The following is an 18,586-nucleotide window of genomic DNA, read 5'->3' on the forward strand; positions in this document are numbered from 1 at the left end:
CCGCCGTGGAGAAGAGCACCGCTGAACAGGGGCCCGCCGTGCAGAAGGGCACCGCTGAACAGGGGCCCGCCGTGCAGAAGGGCACCGCTGAACAGGGGCCCGCCATGGAGAAGAGCACCGCTGAACAGGGCCCGCCGTGAAGATAGGCACTGCTGAACAGGGGCCCGCCGTGCAGAAGAGCACCGCTGAACAGGGGCCCGCCGTGGAGATAGGCACCGCTGAACAGGGCCCGCCGTGGAGATAGGCACCGCTGAACAGGGGCCCGCCGTGCAGAAGAGCACCGCTGAACAGGGCCCGCCGTAAAGATAGGCACCGCTGAACAGGGCCCGCCGTGAAGATAGGCACCGCTGAACAGGGCCCGCCGTGAAGATAGGCACCGCTGAACAGGGCCCGCCGTGGAGAAGAGCACCGCTGAACTGGGCCCCGCCGTCTCATGCACCGCTCCGCTGGGCCCCTTCATCTCAAGCACCGCTCCGCTGGGCCCCGCCGTCTCAAGCACCGCTCCGCTGGGCCCCTTCTTCTCAAGCACCGCTCCCATGGGCCCCGCCGTCTCAAGCACCGCTCCGCTGGGCCCCGCCGTCTCAAGCACCGCTCCGCTGGGCCCCGCCGTCTCAAGCACCGCTCCGCTGGGCCCCGCCGTCTCAAGCACCGCTCCGCTGGGCCCCGCCGTCTCAAGCACCGCTCCGCTGGGCCCCTTCATCTCAAGCACCGCTCCGCTGGGCCCCTTCATCTCAAGCACCGCTCCGCTGGGCCCCGCCGTCTCAAGCACCGCTCCGCTGGGCCCCGCCGTCTCAAGCACCGCTCCGCTGGGCCCCTTAATCTCAAGCACCGCTCCGCTGGGCCCCTTCATCTCAAGCACCGCTCCGCTGGGCCCCTTCTTCTCAAGCACCGCTCCGCTGGGCCCCTTCTTCTCAAGCACCGCACCGCTGGGCCCCTTCATCTCAAACACCGCTCCGCTGGGCCCCTTCTTCTCAAGCACCGCTCCGCTGGGCCCCTTCATCTCAAGCACCGCTCCGCTGGGCCCCGCCGTCTCAAGCACCGCTCCGCTGGGCCCCATCGTCTCAAGCACCGCTCCGCTGGGCCCCGCCGTCTCAAGCACCGCTCCGCTGGGCCCCTTCTTCTCAAGCACCGCTCCGCTGGGCCCCTTCTTCTCAAGCACCGCTCCGCTGGGCCCCGCCGTCTCAAGCACCGCTCCGCTGGGCCCCGCCGTCTCAAGCACCGCTCCGCTGGGCCCCGCCGTCTCAAGCACCGCTCCGCTGGGCCCCTTCATCTCAAGCACCGCTCCACTGGGCCCCGCCGTCTCAAGCACCGCTCCGCAGTGCCCCTTCATCTCAAGCACCGCTCCGCTGGGCCCCTTCATCTCAAGCACCGCTCCGCTGGGCCCCTTCTTCTCAAGCACCGCTCCCATGGGCCCCGCCGTCTCAAGCACCGCTCCGCTGGGCCCGCCGTCTCAAGCACCGCTCCGCTGGGCCCCGCCGTCTCAAGCACCGCTCCGCTGGGCCCCGCCGTCTCAAGCACCGCTCCGCTGGGCCCTGCCGTCTCAAGCACCGCTCCGCTGGGCCCCGCCGTCTCAAGCACCGCTCCGCTGGGCCCCGCCGTCTCAAGCACCGCTCCGCTGGGCCCCGCCGTCTCAAGCACCGCTCCGCTGGGCCCCGCCGTCTCAAGCACCGCTCCGCTGGGCCCCGCCGTCTCAAGCACCGCTCCGCTGGGCCCCTTCATCTCAAGCACCGCTCCGCTGGGCCCCTTCTTCTCAAGCACCGCTCCGCTGGGCCCCGCCGTCTCAAGCACCGCTCCGCTGGGCCCCTTCATCTCAAGCACCGCTCCGCTGGGCCCCTTCATCTCAAGCACCGCTCCGCTGGGCCCCGCCGTCTCAAGCACCGCTCCGCTGGGCCCCTTCATCTCAAGCACCGCTCCGCTGGGCCCCTTCATCTCAAGCACCGCTCCGCTGGGCCCCTTCATCTCAAGCACCGCTCCGCTGGGCCCCGCCGTCTCAAGCACCGCTCCGCTGGGCCCCTTCATCTCAAGCACTGTTTATGGTTCACTGTGCCCACCATGCCTCCTCCTTGACCAGTGGAGACTGTTATCCACTTGAGAGACTGTGGCTTTGCACTCCCCAGGATGGTACAGTGGGCAAGCCACCCACTGTAGAGACTTGAGAGACTGTGGCTTTGCACTCCCCAGGATGGTACAGTGGGCAAGCCACCCACTGTAGAGACTTGAGAGACTGTGGCTTTGCACTCCCCAGGATGGCAGAGTGGGCAACCCACCCACTGTAGAGACTTGTGAGACTGTGGCTTTGAACTCCCCAGGATGGTACAGTGGGCAATCCACCCACTGTAGAGACTTGAGAGACTGTGGCTTTGCACTCCCCAGGATGGTACAGTGGGCAACCCACCCACTGTAGAGACTTGAGAGACTGTGGCTTTGCACTCCCCAGGATGGCACAGTGGGCATGGTGGCCCCTTCGTGGATCTTGCGTCGTGGACTCATGTGGCTGTGGTTCCCCCCCCTTCCCTTCCCCCTGAGGTGCCTGTAGTATTTTCATCAGATGCCCCTGCAGTGTTCTCTCCAAAGGACTCAGGTCTCCTGTGTGGGCTTTGCCCTTGTGTCGCTACACTGTAGCCCACGGACTGTTCCATTTGACTTGGATGTAGCGGACTAATTGCCTCGGTTCGCCATGGCAGTGTGTATAGTATTATTTTGTTATGGATATTTTGCATAGTTGCCGATACGTCTCAGAGTCTATTTTTTATATAAAAATTTGGTTCACAATTTAATTCGGTCTTTGCATTTTTCAGGGGGGTTTGGGTGGTGTCACTGTGCATTGTTGCTCTGCATTGGTGTGTACATAGTTTGGGGGGGTCGCATATGTGTGTGCCCGTAACCTTTCCTCCTCCCCCCTCCCGTGTGTCGTAGGTGCAGTACTCACCGTTGTCGTCTGCACCGGAGTTCGTACTCGTGGTAGATGAGCAGGTAGACGAGTGCAGGTAGGATGTTTAATTCGGGTTCCATGCTGTCCTCCGTACTCGTGGAGTGTGTTTTGGTGAGCGTTTTCCGTCCGTAGTCTGTTTCCGCCGTGTTTTTATCGGCAGGGCTCCCGCCCCGGAAAAGGTGGCGGATTGGTGAGTTGTGATACTGTGGGCGGTACATTGTCTGCCGCCTGCCTGTTGGCGGTGACCGCCGCGCTGTTTGTCTGTACCGCGGTGGCGGTCGGAGTGTTAATGTGGTGGGCTGTGTTGGCGGTTCCCGCCAGGGTCAGAATTCCATTTTTTGGACCGCCGGCCTGTTGGCAGGTTGGTCGCCGCTTTATCACCGACCGCCAGGGTTAGAATCACCCCCTATAGGTCTTTCAACTACCTTTATTCTTCAGAGCCCAGCAACCCTAGAACAATTCTCTTCTGATGAAGGAATAATCCAGAAACGTGTGTTTAGAGATACAGCAATGGCTGCATCAGCGTTGGCAAATATTTTTGACGAACTTTGAAACAAGCATAAAACTATGTACTACATTGACCAGGATGCAAAGGGGTAATGGCGCTGAGATGTGAGGCGGTGTGCTCCTAGCCCCCTTTGCTATCTTAAGTCCTGTTTTGATCTTTATGGGAACCTCTCATAACCATAAACTGATGGTTGCGTGCCTCTGACAAGGCTCTACCTACCTACTATATCAATCTAATGGTACAAGAAATAATGGACGTATACTACTAGGACACGTATATGTTCTGGACATCACCAGGCATGCGGTCATTGAATATGGGGGTTGTTTAATGGAGAACTGCTGCTACAACCTGGAAACTCTGAGGAGGAAAGACCCATCAACACAACGCAAACCTTAGATTCACCATAAGGAAATCATTACAAAACGTTGAGGGTTTCGTGCTTTTTTGGTAGCTGGTGGCTATATGATTTGTCTTAATATCATTTATTGTATTTAGTACTTTAAAAAATGTGTTTTCTATTACACCGCTGAATAAAAAAATGTAAAAAGAAGAAACTATAGTAACGTACCATGACACGCCGACCCCCACCTTCCTGGGCAGCACTCCTTCAACGAGATCATCTTCTCACACGTGTGACTGCAGCCAGAGAGTAAAAGGCTCACCCCACCCATGTCCACAGTGTATCTGAAATAACAAAAACATGTGGATTATCCAAAGTCTGTGATACATCCCAGGCTCTGAAGCAAGTCTTGGTTTGTATGTAGCTTCCTAGAATGGTCACATGTATAAATAAATCTGCCTATTCAGTGATTACTGAGGCACAAATTCATTGAAGTCTGCTTATACCATAGAGGGCCTCAACATTTTGTGTGTCCCAGATCACACATGGTCAGACTTTACGCAGGGTCCCTCTCTATTTTCCTGGCAGCATCATCACCTCGGTGAAAACAGAAAATGTTGTGCACCACGTTTTCAGGCTGTTTCGGCGTACAGTGTCTCCTAGCAGCAGCTGATGTTGAAGGACTCACCATGAAAACACCACAATAGAAGGCAAGTCCAGCTTCTCTTTTGCATAATTTATGCGTCACTCTAACCCTGAAAGGGTTTTGGTTTGACTTATGCTGGGTGCTTCTTGGGTCTGGACAAAGCTAAACCTCTCTGAAGAGCTATAATACTAGTGAAACACGTGTCAGGACTTGCTTTTGCTCATTCCAGCTTGGAGTGGATGGTATGTACCAATTCAAAGCTGTAATGCTCTGCCTGGAGAGGTGAAAGACTTTTGTCATTTACAGCTCGGTAAGGATAGCACTCAGCTAATCCTATGCGTAAAGACTTTGTTGTACAACTGGCAAAAGACTTTGCCCCTTTCTAGCTCGGCATGGGTGGCACTCTGCTAATCCTATGCTCAAACACTTTGCTGTACAAATGGCAAAAGACTTTCCCCTTTCTAGCTCGGCATAGGAGGCACTCCGCTAATCCTATGCTTAAAGACTTTGCTGTACAAATGGCAAAAGACTTTGCCCCTTTCTAACTCAGCATGGGTGGCACTCTGCTAATCCTACGCTTACAAACTTTGCTAGAAAAGCAGACATTTGTGGTGAGCAGATTCAGAGTGTCGCTGGTGTTGTAGGGTGCTCTTAATGGAGCTGCTCTCCACCTGAACTTGGGAAATACTCTCTAGTCTCTTTTGCGTAATTTATGCGTCACTATATATATATATATATATATATATATATATATAAATAAATACATATATATATATATATAAATACATATATAAATACAATTTATCGCCAGTAGGTCGTATAGGTAGGACCTAGTTTCCATCGAAAACCGTTTTTTGACTTGCCTATATCTTTGGCACTGTTTAACGAATCTTCCAAAAAAAGTGCCCTGATGATTCTTTTTGCGCATGGAAAGTTTGTGGGTGATGTGCAAAGCAGGAGGGCTAAGAAAAAAGGGGGGGGGGTCAAAAAAGTTGTGTTTCCCATGTTAATCCCCATAGGATCTATAGACACGACTACAGCCCGAACCAATGGACGGAATTACACCAAATTTGGCAGAAAGCTACTTTTCGGTGCACAAATTACGATTTTGCTCATTTGGTGTAAATCTGGTCAGTAGTTTTTGAGATATTAAAGGAAATCCATATTTATATATTTGAGCTCACTAATAATTCACGAATATTAGTGACTTTTCACAAATGCACGTGCGAAAAGAAACTCTGTGATTGGCTGAATGCAATCTAACTGGAAAGTTGCAGCCACCATTTTATTTTACCGGATATGGTCCTCAGGGGTGAAAATCCTAATTGAAAGTAGCATAAGGGGTCAGGGTGGAGGTACCCTGACCCCAGAGGTGTGATTATATGTGTATTAGGAGCAAATTAGGGGTTTAAAATAATTTTGCGTCACCATGTGTGATATTTACTAATTATTCACAAAATATTCACGATATGAAAAAATTTGGAAGAGAACACACAGACTCATTCATATACTAATTCATTCACTTATACATGCACTCAGAGACTCATGCACCCACTCACACACTGACACACCCACTCACAGACCCACTGAGACCATCCTGCACCCACTCACAGACCCCTCAGATACTGCTGCACCCACTCACAGACCCACTGAGACACTCATACACCCACTCACAGACCACTCAAAGCCTCATGCTCCCACTCACATACCCACTCAGACACTGACACACTCACAGACCCAATCAGACACGGATGCACCCACTCCAACTCTCATGCACCCACTCACAGACCCACACAGACACTGACATAACACCTCACAGACCCACATAGTCCCTCATGTACCCCACTTATACCAATTGAGACCCTCATGTAACCACTCACAAATCCACTCAGACTCTCATGCATCCAGTCACATACACACAGACACTGATGCATCCAGTCACAGACCCACTCAGACCATTGCTTAGTTTGTAAATAAAAAGGTGCTGGTGCCCAAAGCTCGCCCACGAAACACGTGACTCTTGCATTTAAAAGTGCGAGCACTGAATACTGAGACAGCCTAATCCTGAAGCCATCTCGTGCCTCTTCAATCCACCTACGTCCATTCACAGCCCCTTCAGCTCACTCTTGCAGCTTTCTGCTTTCTCCCATTGTGACGCTTTTTTGCTTTTTCCTTCATCCATCTTTCCCATATGTTTCTTTTGCTCACAGAAAATGCTTGAGGCAGAAGAATAAGCGCCGGGCCTCAAAATAAGTGCTGGTGCGCAACACTGGAAACAACAAGCACAAATTAAGCACTGACTCAGACCCTCATGCATCCACTCAGACAGATTCAGATCCTCACGCACCCACTCACAAAATCCACTCAGACCCTCATGCACCCACTCACAGACCAATACAAACACTGACACATCCACATACAGACCCACTGAGACACTCATACACCTACTCACAGACCACTCCGAGCCTCATGCTCCCACTCACAGACTAACTCAGACACTGACGCACCCACTAAGACACTGATGCATGCACTTGTGCACCCAGACAGGGACTCTTTCAGCCGCTCCCACCCCAGATACGCCTTCTGGAAGCTATTCTCAAACCCAGAGAGATAGGCTACGACCAAGTCCCTTCGATCATGCACAGCGGTGGTTGGATTAAAGTAAAGTAATGAAAATAACTATATGTTAAACAAACATAGAAATTCACTGAAAAAAAACAAAGGTTACAGGGGCTTTAGAGTTAGGTCCTGAATTTACTTCCAGAAAACCACAGAAATTCAGCAGCTATAGTCACCTGAGTTAACTATAACTTGCGTCCTGTAATGCACTGCTTATGACATCATATATTACACCACTCATGACAGTCAGTGACATCACTTATCACATTTCAAATGACACAAGTGATGGCATCATCCGCAGAACCACTCACACACCCAATCACACTCTTACACAAACTCACAAATATCACCACACGTATAAATACTAAAACACTCATTGACAAAGTAATACAACTACTGCCACACACCTGCTCACTCACACCTAACATACCCACTCACTTATCCATACATAACTAACTTTGCTATTACCATACTCATGCAACTATTCACACACCCACTCACAACCCAATCCACCACTGATACACCCACTCAACCATACATGACGCACAAATCTGCTATAAAATACATACACACATACAACAAAAACACACCTATGAACTCACCCATACAGTGACTCAACCACTTACCCACCTATACAAAGACTTACACACCCAATAAATCACCCATACAACAACTCCTACTCCCAGTCACAAATACATCCATCCACTTTTTTACAAATAAATTTACTCACACATTCATTCACTTTCACAATGTCTAACTGATACAGCACTTACCTAGGGGAACAGCAGCTCAAAGATAAAATCAGTCACTGATACACTCACTAAATCACCCACTACCTGACTAATGAATATGCTATTACGGCTACTGAGTCCCCAATTAAACCTCTTACACGTACATAATTACCTATACAGCTATTAACAGAATCTTTGTTACGTGTGCACCTTCTCACACACACAAGAAGTAACAGAACCACTTACCTGTGGATACAACCACTTCTAAAGGCACTCACTCATCTATGTTCTCAATAACAGAGAGTTACACACTAACAGTTGCTGAAACATACAGACAGTACTCTATACAAACACTGACTGACCCATTCACTCAGCTATACAGCTACTCAGACAACCACTGACTGTACCAATACAGACTATCACACAGCCACTTCCTCGTATATACACCTAGTAACACATCCACTTACGGTTCCTTACAGAAACTAACTCAACCACTAACTCACCCATACAAGCACTCACACCTTCAGTCATGCTTACAAATAACCACTTACACATATTGCATGACATCAGTGACGTCATCTGAGATGTAATCAGCGAAATCATGAGTGATGTCACTGACTATGTCATGAGTGATGCAATATGTGATGTCATAAGCGGGTGCATTACAGGGACGCCTTCTCTTCAGAGGCACACTGTCCCGCCTTCTCTGCAGAGGCCCACTGCCCTGCCTTCTCTGCAGAGGCCCACTGTCCCGCCTTCTCTGCCGAGTCCCACTGTCCCGCCTTCTCTGCAGAGTCCCACTGTCCCGCCTTCCCTGCAGAGACCCACCGCCCGCCTTCTCTGCCAAGTCCCACTGTCCGGCCCTTCTCTGCCAAGGCCCACTGTCCGGCCCTTCTCTGCCAAGGCCCACTGTCCGGCCCTTCTCTGCCAAGGCCCACTGTCCGGCCCTTCTCTGCCAAGGCCCACTGCCCCGCCTTCTCTGCAGAGGCCCACTGCCCCGCCTTCTCTGCAGAGGCCCACTGCCCCGCCTTCTCTGCAGAGGCCCACTGCCCCGCCTTCTCTGCAGAGGCCCACTGCCCCGCCTTCTCTGCAGAGGCCCACTGCCCCGCCTTCTCTGCAGAGGCACACTGCCCGCCTTCTCTGCAGAGTCCCACTGTCCCGCCTTCTCTGCAGAGTCCCACTGTCCCGCCTTCTCTGCAGAGTCCCACTGTCCCGCCTTCTCTGCAGAGACCCACTGTCCCGCCTTCTCTACAGAGACCCACCGCCCCGCCTTCTTTGCCGAGTCCCACCGTCCAGCCTTCTCTGCCGAGTCCCACTGTCCCGCCTTCTCTGCAGAGTCCCACTGTCCCTCCTTCTCTGCAGAGTCCCACTGTCCTGCCCTTCTTTGCAGGGGCCCACTGTCCCACCTTCTTTGCAGGGGCTCACCGCCCCGCCTTCTCTGCAGAGTCCCACTGTTCCGCCTTCTCTGCAGAGTCCCACTGTCCTGCCCTTCTTTGCAGGGGCCCACTGTCCCTTCTTCTTTGCAGGGGCCCACTGTCCCTCCTTCTTTGCAGGGGCTCACCGCCCTGCCTTCTCTGCAGAGTCCCACTGTTCCGCCTTCTCTGCAGAGTCCCACTGTCCCGCCTTCTCTGCAGAGGCCCACTGCCCCGCCCTTCTCTGCAGAGGCCCACTGCCCCGCCCTTCTCTGCAGAGGCCCACTGCCCTGCCTTCTCTGCAGAGGCCCACTGCCCCGCCTTCTCTGCAGAGTCCCACTGTCCCGCCTTCTCTGCAGAGGCCCACTGCCCCGCCCTTCTCTGCAGAGGCCCACTGCCCCGCCCTTCTCTGCAGAGGCCCACTGCCCTGCCTTCTCTGCAGAGGCCCACTGCCCCGCCTTCTCTGCAGAGTCCCACTGTCCCTCCTTCTCTGCAGAGTCCCACTGTCCCGCCTTCTCTGCAGAGTCCCACTGCCCCTCCTTCTCTGCAGAGTCCCACAGTCCCTCCTTCTCTGCAGAGTCCCACTGTCCCTCCTTCTCTGCAGAGTCCCACTGTCCCTCCTTCTCTGCAGAGTCCCACTGTCCCTCTGCAGAGTCCCACTGTCCTGCCCTTCTCTGCAGTCCCACTGTCCCGCCTTCTCTGCAGAGTCCCACTGTCCCGCCTTCTCTGCAGAGTCCCACTGTCCCGCCTTCTCTGCAGAGTCCCACTGTCCCGCCTTCTCTGCAGAGTCCCACTGTCCCGCCTTCTCTGCAGAGGCCCACTGTCCCGCCTTCTCTGCAGAGGCCCACTGTCCCGCCTTCTCTGCAGAGGCCCACTGTCCCGCCTTCTCTGCAGAGGCCCACTGTCCCTCTTTCTCTGCAGAGTCCCACAGTCCTGCCATTCTTTGCAGGGGCCCACTGTCCCTTCTTCTTTGCAGGGGCCCACTGTCCCTCCTTCTTTGCAGGGGCTCACCGCCCTGCCTTCTCTGCAGAGTCCCACTGTTCCGCCTTCTCTGCAGAGTCCCACTGTCCCGCCCTTCTCTGCAGAGGCCCACTGCCCCGCCCTTCTCTGCAGAGGCCCACTGCCCCGCCCTTCTCTGCAGAGGCCCACTGCCCTGCCTTCTCTGCAGAGGCCCACTGCCCCGCCTTCTCTGCAGAGGCCCACTGCCCCGCCTTCTCTGCAGAGGCCCACTGCCCCGCCTTCTCTGCAGAGGCCCACTGCCCCGCCTTCTCTGCAGAGGCCCACTGACCCTCCTTCTCTGCAGAGTCCCACTGTCCCTCTGCAGAGTCCCACTGTCCCTCTGCAGAGTCCCACTGTCCCTCTGCAGAGTCCCACTGTCCCTCTGCAGAGTCCCACTGTCCCTCTGCAGAGTCCCACTGTCCTGCCCTTCTCTGCAGAGTCCCACTGTCCCGCCTTCTCTGCAGAGTCCCACTGTCCCGCCTTCTCTGCAGAGTCCCACTGTCCCGCCTTCTCTGCAGAGTCCCACTGTCCCGCCTTCTCTGCAGAGTCCCACTGTCCCGCCTTCTCTGCAGAGTCCCACTGTCCCGCCTTCTCTGCAGAGTCCCACTGTCCCTCCTTCTCTGCAGAGTCCCACTGTCCTGCCCTTCTCTGCAGAGTCCCACTGTCCCTCCTTCTTTGCAGAGTCCCACTGTCCCTCCTTCTTTGCAGAGTCCCACTGTCCCTCCTTCTTTGCAGAGTCCCACTGTCCCTCCTTCTTTGCAGAGTCCCACTGTCCCTCCTTCTTTGCAGAGTCCCACTGTTCCGCCTTCTCTGCAGAGTCCCACTGTCCCGCCTTCTCTGCAGAGTCCCACTGTCCCGCCTTCTCTGCAGAGTCCCACTGTCCCTCCTTCTCTGCAGAGGCCCACTGTCCCGCCTTCTCTGCAGAGGCCCACTGTCCCGCCTTCTCTGCAGAGGCCCACTGTCCCGCCTTCTCTGCAGAGGCCCACTGCCCCGCCTTTTCTGCAGAGGCCCACTGCCCCGCCTTTTCTGCAGAGGCCCACTGCCCCGCCCTTCTCTGCAGAGGCCCACTGCCCCGCCCTTCTCTGCAGAGGCCCACTGTCCCGCCCTTCTCTGCAGAGGCCCACTGTCCCGCCCTTCTCTGCAGAGGCCCACTGTCCCGCCTTCTCTGCAGAGGCCCACTGTCCCGCCTTCTCTGCAGAGGCCCACTGCCCCGCCTTCTCTGCAGAGGCCCACTGTCCCGCCTTCTCTGCAGAGGCCCACTGTCCCGCCTTCTCTGCAGAGTCCCACTGACCCTCCTTCTCTGCAGAGTCCCACTGACCCTCCTTCTCTGCAGAGTCCCACTGTCCCTCTGCAGAGTCCCACTGTCCCTCTGCAGAGGCCCACTGTCCCTCTGCAGAGTCCCACTGTCCCTCTGCAGAGTCCCACTGTCCTGCCCTTCTCTGCAGAGTCCCACTGTCCTGCCCTTCTCTGCAGAGTCCCACTGTCCTGCCCTTCTCTGCAGAGTCCCACTGTCCTGCCCTTCTCTGCAGAGTCCCACTGTCCTGCCCTTCTCTGCAGAGTCCCACTGTCCCGCCTTCTCTGCAGAGTCCCACTGTCCCGCCTTCTCTGCAGAGTCCCACTGTCCCGCCTTCTCTGCAGAGTCCCACTGTCCCTCCTTCTCTGCAGAGTCCCACTGTCCCTCCTTCTCTGCAGAGTCCCACTGTCCTGCCCTTCTTTGCAGGGGCCCACTGTCCTGCCCTTCTTTGCAGGGGCCCACTCTCCCTCCTTCTTTGCAGGGGCTCACCGCCCGCCTTCTCTGCAGAGTCCCACTGTTCCGCCTTCTCTGCAGAGTCCCACTGTCCCGCCTTCTCTGCAGAGTCCCACTGTCCCGCCTTCTCTGCAGTCCCACTGTCCCTCCTTCTCTGCAGAGGCCAACTATCCCTCTTTCTCTGCAGAGTCCCACTGTCCCGCCTTCTCTGCAGAGTCCCACTGTCCCGCCTTCTCTGCAGAGTCCCACTGTCCCGCCTTCTCTGCAGAGTCCCACTGTCCCGCCTTCTCTGCAGAGTCCCACTGTCCCGCCTTCCCTGCAGAGGCCCACTGTCCCTCCTTCTCTGCAGAGGCCCACTGTCCTGCCCTTCTTTGCAGGGGCCCACTGTCCCTCCTTCTTTGCAGGGGCTCACCGCCCCGCCTTCTCTGCAGAGTCCCACTGTTCCGCCTTCTCTGCAGAGTCCCACTGTCCCGCCTTCTCTGCAGAGGCCCACGGTCCCTCCTTCTCTGCAGAGTCTCATTGTCCTGCCCTTCTCTGCAGAGACCCACTGTCCCTCGTTCTGTGCAGGGGCTCACTGTCCCGCCTTCTCTGCAGAGAGACCCACTGTCCTGCCCTTCTCTGCAGAGGCCCACTTTCCCGCCTTCTCTGCAGAGGCCCACTTTCCCGCCTTCTCTGCAGAGGCCCACTGTCCCGCCTTCTCTGCAGAGGCCCACTGTCCCGCCTTCTCTGCAGAGGCCCACTGTCCTGCCCTTCTTTGCAGGGGCCCACTGTCCCTCCTTCTCTGCAGAGTCCCACTGTTCCGCCTTCTCTGCAGAGTCCCACTGTCCCGCCTTCTCTGCAGAGGCCCACGGTCCCTCCTTCTCTGCAGAGTCTCATTGTCCTGCCCTTCTCTGCAGAGACCCACTGTCCCTCGTTCTGTGCAGGGGCTCACTGTCCCGCCTTCTCTGCAGAGAGACCCACTGTCCTGCCCTTCTCTGCAGAGGCCCACTTTCCCGCCTTCTCTGCAGAGGCCCACTTTCCCGCCTTCTCTGCAGAGGCCCACTGTCCCGCCTTCTCTGCAGAGGCCCACTGTCCCGCCTTCTCTGCAGAGGCCCACTGTCCCGCCTTTCTCTGCAAACTCCCACTGTCCCGCCTTCTGTGCAGAGTCCCACTGTCCCGCCTTCTGTGCAGAGTCCCACTGTCCCGCCTTCTGTGCAGAGGCCCACTGTCCTGCCCTTCTGTGCAGAGGCCCACTGTCCTGCCCTTCTGTGCAGAGGCCCACTGTCCTGCCCTTCTGTGCAGAGGCCCACTGTCCTGCCCTTCTGTGCAGAGGCCCACTGTCCTGCCCTTCTGTGCAGAGGCCCACTGTCCTGCCCTTCTGTGCAGAGGCCCACTGTCCCGCCTTCCCTGCAGAGGCCCACTGTCCCTTTGCAGAGTCCCACTGTCCCGCCTTCTGTGCAGAGTCCCACTGTCCCGCCTTCTCTGCAGAGGCCCACTGTCCCGCCTTCTCTGCAGAGGCCCACTGTCCCGCCTTCTCTGCAGAGGCCCACTGTCCCTCCTTCTCTGCAGAGGCCCACTGTCCCTCCTTCTCTGCAGAGGCCCACTGTCCCGCCTTCCCTGCAGAGTCCCACCGTCCCTCCTTCTCTGCAGAGGCCCACCGTCCATCCTTCTCTGCAGAGGCCCACCGTCCATCCTTCTCTGCAGAGGCCCACCGTCCATCCTTCTCTGCAGAGGCCCACCGTCCATCCTTCTCTGCCGAGTCCCACCGTCCATCCTTCCCTGCCGAGGCCCACCGTCCATCCTTCCCTGCCGAGGCCCACCGTCCCTCCTTCTCCGCAGAGGCCCACCGTCCCTCCTTCTCCGCAGAGGCCCACCGTCCCTCCTTCTCCGCAGAGGCCCACCGTCCCTCCTTCTCCGCAGAGGCCCACCGTCCCTCCTTCTCCGCAGAGGCCCACTTTCCTGCCCTTCTCTGCAGAGGCCCACTGTCCCGCCTTCTCTGCAGCGGCCCACTGCCCCGCCTTCTCTGCAGAGGCCCACTGCCCCGCCTTCTCTGCAGAGGCCCACTGTCCCGCCTTCTCTGCAGAGTCCCACTGACCCTCCTTCTCTGCAGAGTCCCACTGACCCTCCTTCTCTGCAGAGTCCCACTGACCCTCCTTCTCTGCAGAGTCCCACTGACCCTCCTTCTCTGCAGAGTCCCACTGTCCCTCTGCAGAGTCCCACTGTCCCTCTGCAGAGTCCCACTGTCCCTCTGCAGAGTCCCACTGTCCCTCTGCAGAGTCCCACTGTCCCTCTGCAGAGTCCCACTGTCCCTCTGCAGAGTCCCACTGTCCCTCTGCAGAGTCCCACTGTCCTGCCCTTCTCTGCAGAGCCCCACTGTCCCGCCTTCTCTGCAGAGCCCCACTGTCCCGCCTTCTCTGCAGAGCCCCACTGTCCCGCCTTCTCTGCAGAGCCCCACTGTCCCGCCTTCTCTGCAGAGCCCCACTGTCCCGCCTTCTCTGCAGAGTCCCACTGTCCCTCCTTCTCTGCAGAGTCCCACTGTCCTGCCCTTCTTTGCAGGGGCCCACTGTCCTGCCCTTCTTTGCAGGGGCCCACTGTCCTGCCCTTCTTTGCAGGGGCTCACCGCCCTGCCTTCTCTGCAGAGTCCCACTGTTCCGCCTTCTCTGCAGAGTCCCACTGTCCCGCCTTCTCTGCAGAGTCCCACTGTCCTGCCCTTCTTTGCAGGGGCCCACTGTCCCTCCTTCTTTGCAGGGGCTCACCGCCCCGCCTTCTCTGCAGAGTCCCACTGTTCCGCCTTCTCTGCAGAGTCCCACTGTCCTGCCTTCTCTGCAGAGGCCCACTGTCCCTCCTTCTCTGCAGAGGCCACTGTCCTGCACTTCTCTGCAGAGACCCACTGTCCCTCGTTCTTTGCAGGGGCTCACTGTCCCGCCTTCTCTGCAGAGAGACCCACTGTCCTGCCCTTCTCTGCAGAGGCCCACTTTCCCACCTTCTCTGCAGAGGCCCACTGTCCCGCCTTCTCTGCAGAGGCCAACTGTCCCGCCTTCTCTGCAGAGGCCAACTGTCCCGCCTTCTCTGCAGAGGCCCACTGTCCCGCCTTCTCTGCAGAGGCCCACTGTCCCGCCTTCTCTGCAGAGTCCCACTGTCCCGCCTTCTCTGCAGAGGCCCATTGTCCCTCCTTCTCCGCAGAGGCCCACTGTCCTGCCCTTCTCCGCAGAGGCCCACTGTCCCGCCTTCTCTGCAGCGGCCCACTGCCCCGCCTTCTCTGCAGAGGCCCACTGCCCCGCCTTCTCTGCAGAGGCCCACTGTCCCGCCTTCTCTGCAGAGTCCCACTGACCCTCCTTCTCTGCAGAGTCCCACTGACCCTCCTTCTCTGCAGAGTCCCACTGACCCTCCTTCTCTGCAGAGTCCCACTGACCCTCCTTCTCTGCAGAGTCCCACTGACCCTCCTTCTCTGCAGAGTCCCACTGTCCCTCTGCAGAGTCCCACTGTCCCTCTGCAGAGTCCCACTGTCCCTCTGCAGAGTCCCACTGTCCCTCTGCAGAGTCCCACTGTCCCTCTGCAGAGTCCCACTGTCCCTCTGCAGAGTCCCACTGTCCCTCTGCAGAGTCCCACTGTCCTGCCCTTCTCTGCAGTCCCACTGTCCCGCCTTCTCTGCAGAGCCCCACTGTCCCGCCTTCTCTGCAGAGTCCCACTGTCCCGCCTTCTCTGCAGAGTCCCACTGTCCCTCCTTCTCTGCAGAGTCCCACTGTCCCTCTTTCTCTGCAGAGTCCCACTGTCCTGCCCTTCTTTGCAGGGGCCCACTGTCCTGCCCTTCTTTGCAGGGGCTCACCGCCCTGCCTTCTCTGCAGAGTCCCACTGTTCCGCCTTCTCTGCAGAGTCCCACTGTCCCGCCTTCTCTGCAGAGTCCCACTGTCCTGCCCTTCTTTGCAGGGGCCCACTGTCCCTCCTTCTTTGCAGGGGCTCACCGCCCCGCCTTCTCTGCAGAGTCCCACTGTTCCGCCTTCTCTGCAGAGTCCCACTGTCCTGCCTTCTCTGCAGAGGCCCACTGTCCCTCCTTCTCTGCAGAGGCCACTGTCCTGCCCTTCTTTGCAGGGGCTCACCGCCCTGCCTTCTCTGCAGAGTCCCACTGTTCCGCCTTCTCTGCAGAGTCCCACTGTCCCGCCTTCTCTGCAGAGTCCCACTGTCCTGCCCTTCTTTGCAGGGGCCCACTGTCCCTCCTTCTTTGCAGGGGCTCACCGCCCCGCCTTCTCTGCAGAGTCCCACTGTTCCGCCTTCTCTGCAGAGTCCCACTGTCCTGCCTTCTCTGCAGAGGCCCACTGTCCCTCCTTCTCTGCAGAGGCCACTGTCCTGCACTTCTCTGCAGAGACCCACTGTCCCTCGTTCTTTGCAGGGGCTCACTGTCCCGCCTTCTCTGCAGAGAGACCCACTGTCCTGCCCTTCTCTGCAGAGGCCCACTTTCCCACCTTCTCTGCAGAGGCCCACTGTCCCGCCTTCTCTGCAGAGGCCAACTGTCCCGCCTTCTCTGCAGAGGCCAACTGTCCCGCCTTCTCTGCAGAGGCCCACTGTCCCGCCTTCTCTGCAGAGGCCCACTGTCCCGCCTTCTCTGCAGAGGCCCACTGTCCCTCCTTCTCCGCAGAGGCCCACTGTCCTGCCCTTCTCTGCAGAGGCCCACTTTCCTGCCCTTCTCTGCAGAGGCCCACTGTCCCGCCTTCTCTGCAGCGGCCCACTGCCCCGCCTTCTCTGCAGAGGCCCACTGCCCCGCCTTCTCTGCAGAGGCCCACTGTCCCGCCTTCTCTGCAGAGTCCCACTGACCCTCCTTCTCTGCAGAGTCCCACTGACCCTCCTTCTCTGCAGAGTCCCACTGACCCTCCTTCTCTGCAGAGTCCCACTGACCCTCCTTCTCTGCAGAGTCCCACTGTCCCTCTGCAGAGTCCCACTGTCCCTCTGCAGAGTCCCACTGTCCCTCTGCAGAGTCCCACTGTCCCTCTGCAGAGTCCCACTGTCCCTCTGCAGAGTCCCACTGTCCCTCTGCAGAGTCCCACTGTCCCTCTGCAGAGTCCCACTGTCCCTCTGCAGAGTCCCACTGTCCTGCCCTTCTCTGCAGTCCCACTGTCCCGCCTTCTCTGCAGAGCCCCACTGTCCCGCCTTCTCTGCAGAGTCCCACTGTCCCGCCTTCTCTGCAGAGTCCCACTGTCCCTCCTTCTCTGCAGAGTCCCACTGTCCCTCTTTCTCTGCAGAGTCCCACTGTCCTGCCCTTCTTTGCAGGGGCCCACTGTCCTGCCCTTCTTTGCAGGGGCTCACCGCCCTGCCTTCTCTGCAGAGTCCCACTGTTCCGCCTTCTCTGCAGAGTCCCACTGTCCCGCCTTCTCTGCAGAGTCCCACTGTCCCGCCTTCTCTGCAGAGTCCCACTGTCCTGCCCTTCTTTGCAGGGGCCCACTGTCCCTCCTTCTTTGCAGGGGCTCACCGCCCCGCCTTCTCTGCAGAGTCCCACTGTTCCGCCTTCTCTGCAGAGTCCCACTGTCCTGCCTTCTCTGCAGAGGCCCACTGTCCCTCCTTCTCTGCAGAGGCCACTGTCCTGCACTTCTCTGCAGAGACCCACTGTCCCTCGTTCTTTGCAGGGGCTCACTGTCCCGCCTTCTCTGCAGAGAGACCCACTGTCCTGCCCTTCTCTGCAGAGGCCCACTTTCCCACTTTCTCTGCAGAGGCCCACTGTCCCGCCTTCTCTGCAGAGGCCAACTGTCCCGCCTTCTCTGCAGAGGCCCACTGTCCCGCCTTCTCTGCAGAGGCCCACTGTCCCGCCTTCTCTGCAGAGGCCCACTCTCCCGCCTTCTCTGCAGAGGCCCACTGTCCCGCCTTCTCTGCAGAGGCCCACTGTCCTGCCCTTCCTGCAGAGGCCCACTGCCCCGCCCTCTGTCCCGCCTTCTCTGCAGAGGCCCAATGTCCCGCCTTCCTCCTCAGGGGGGAAGTCAGTGCTGTGGGTGACCACAAGGTGTCGTCTCCAAAATATATGTTTTACCCCATACTTTCACCCATCCTAAAAGTATTTATGAAATGGGGTACGGTGAACCCCTCTGTGGGGGTCTCGGATCACAAGACTGCGGACAGAATTAGTTTGAGTGCAGCCATAAGTCAGGTCTCCACTGTACCTGGGTAGAGTCTGGGGCGAAGATGGCCGTGACCACACATGCTCATACAAGCACATCGGTATGTGCACACCCACACATCTGTACCCAGGCATCTGTGTGCACACCCATACATCTGGATGCACACACCCGCACATCTATAGACCCACAAATATATACGGAGATGCGCACACCCACACATCTGTATGCACACCCACACATCTGTACGCACGCCCCCACGCATCTGTACACCCAGGCATCTGTGTGCACACCCACACATCTGGATGGACACACCCGCACATCTATAGACCCACAGATATATACGGACATGCGCACACCCACACATCTGGATGCACGTGCACACCCACACATCTGGATGCACACACCCACCCCTCCACACTACCTGCAGCCAGTGACTCCAGCCCCCTGGGTGATCTTCTTACTCCCAACAGGGCACAGCACTTTGTGCGAAGCTGCACAGGATGTACAGGCTGTGGTCAGATTCACCTTCTGCTTAGAGAGACACTTGAAGGGAACAGAAAAACGTCAAACGT

The 18,586-nt window shown here is 57.5% G+C and overlaps 1 protein-coding gene across 2 annotated transcripts in view; it reads right to left on the reverse strand.

The window, feature by feature from the left end:
* The window catches only part of STAB1 (stabilin 1), an 829,863-nt gene that overhangs the window by 745,457 nt on the left and 65,820 nt on the right, over nucleotides 1–18,586 (reverse strand). For both annotated transcript variants that reach the window (XM_069206091.1, XM_069206090.1), the window contains exons 3-4: nucleotides 18,436–18,557; nucleotides 4,009–4,124 (exon numbers count right to left, since the gene is read on the reverse strand). In XM_069206091.1, coding sequence (XP_069062192.1) covers nucleotides 4,009–4,124; nucleotides 18,436–18,557 — 238 coding nt within the window. The remainder of the gene's footprint in view (nucleotides 1–4,008; nucleotides 4,125–18,435; nucleotides 18,558–18,586) is intronic.

Source organism: Pleurodeles waltl, chromosome 9 (genome assembly GCF_031143425.1).
Source record: "Pleurodeles waltl isolate 20211129_DDA chromosome 9, aPleWal1.hap1.20221129, whole genome shotgun sequence".
Classification (NCBI taxonomy): domain Eukaryota; kingdom Metazoa; phylum Chordata; class Amphibia; order Caudata; family Salamandridae; genus Pleurodeles; species Pleurodeles waltl.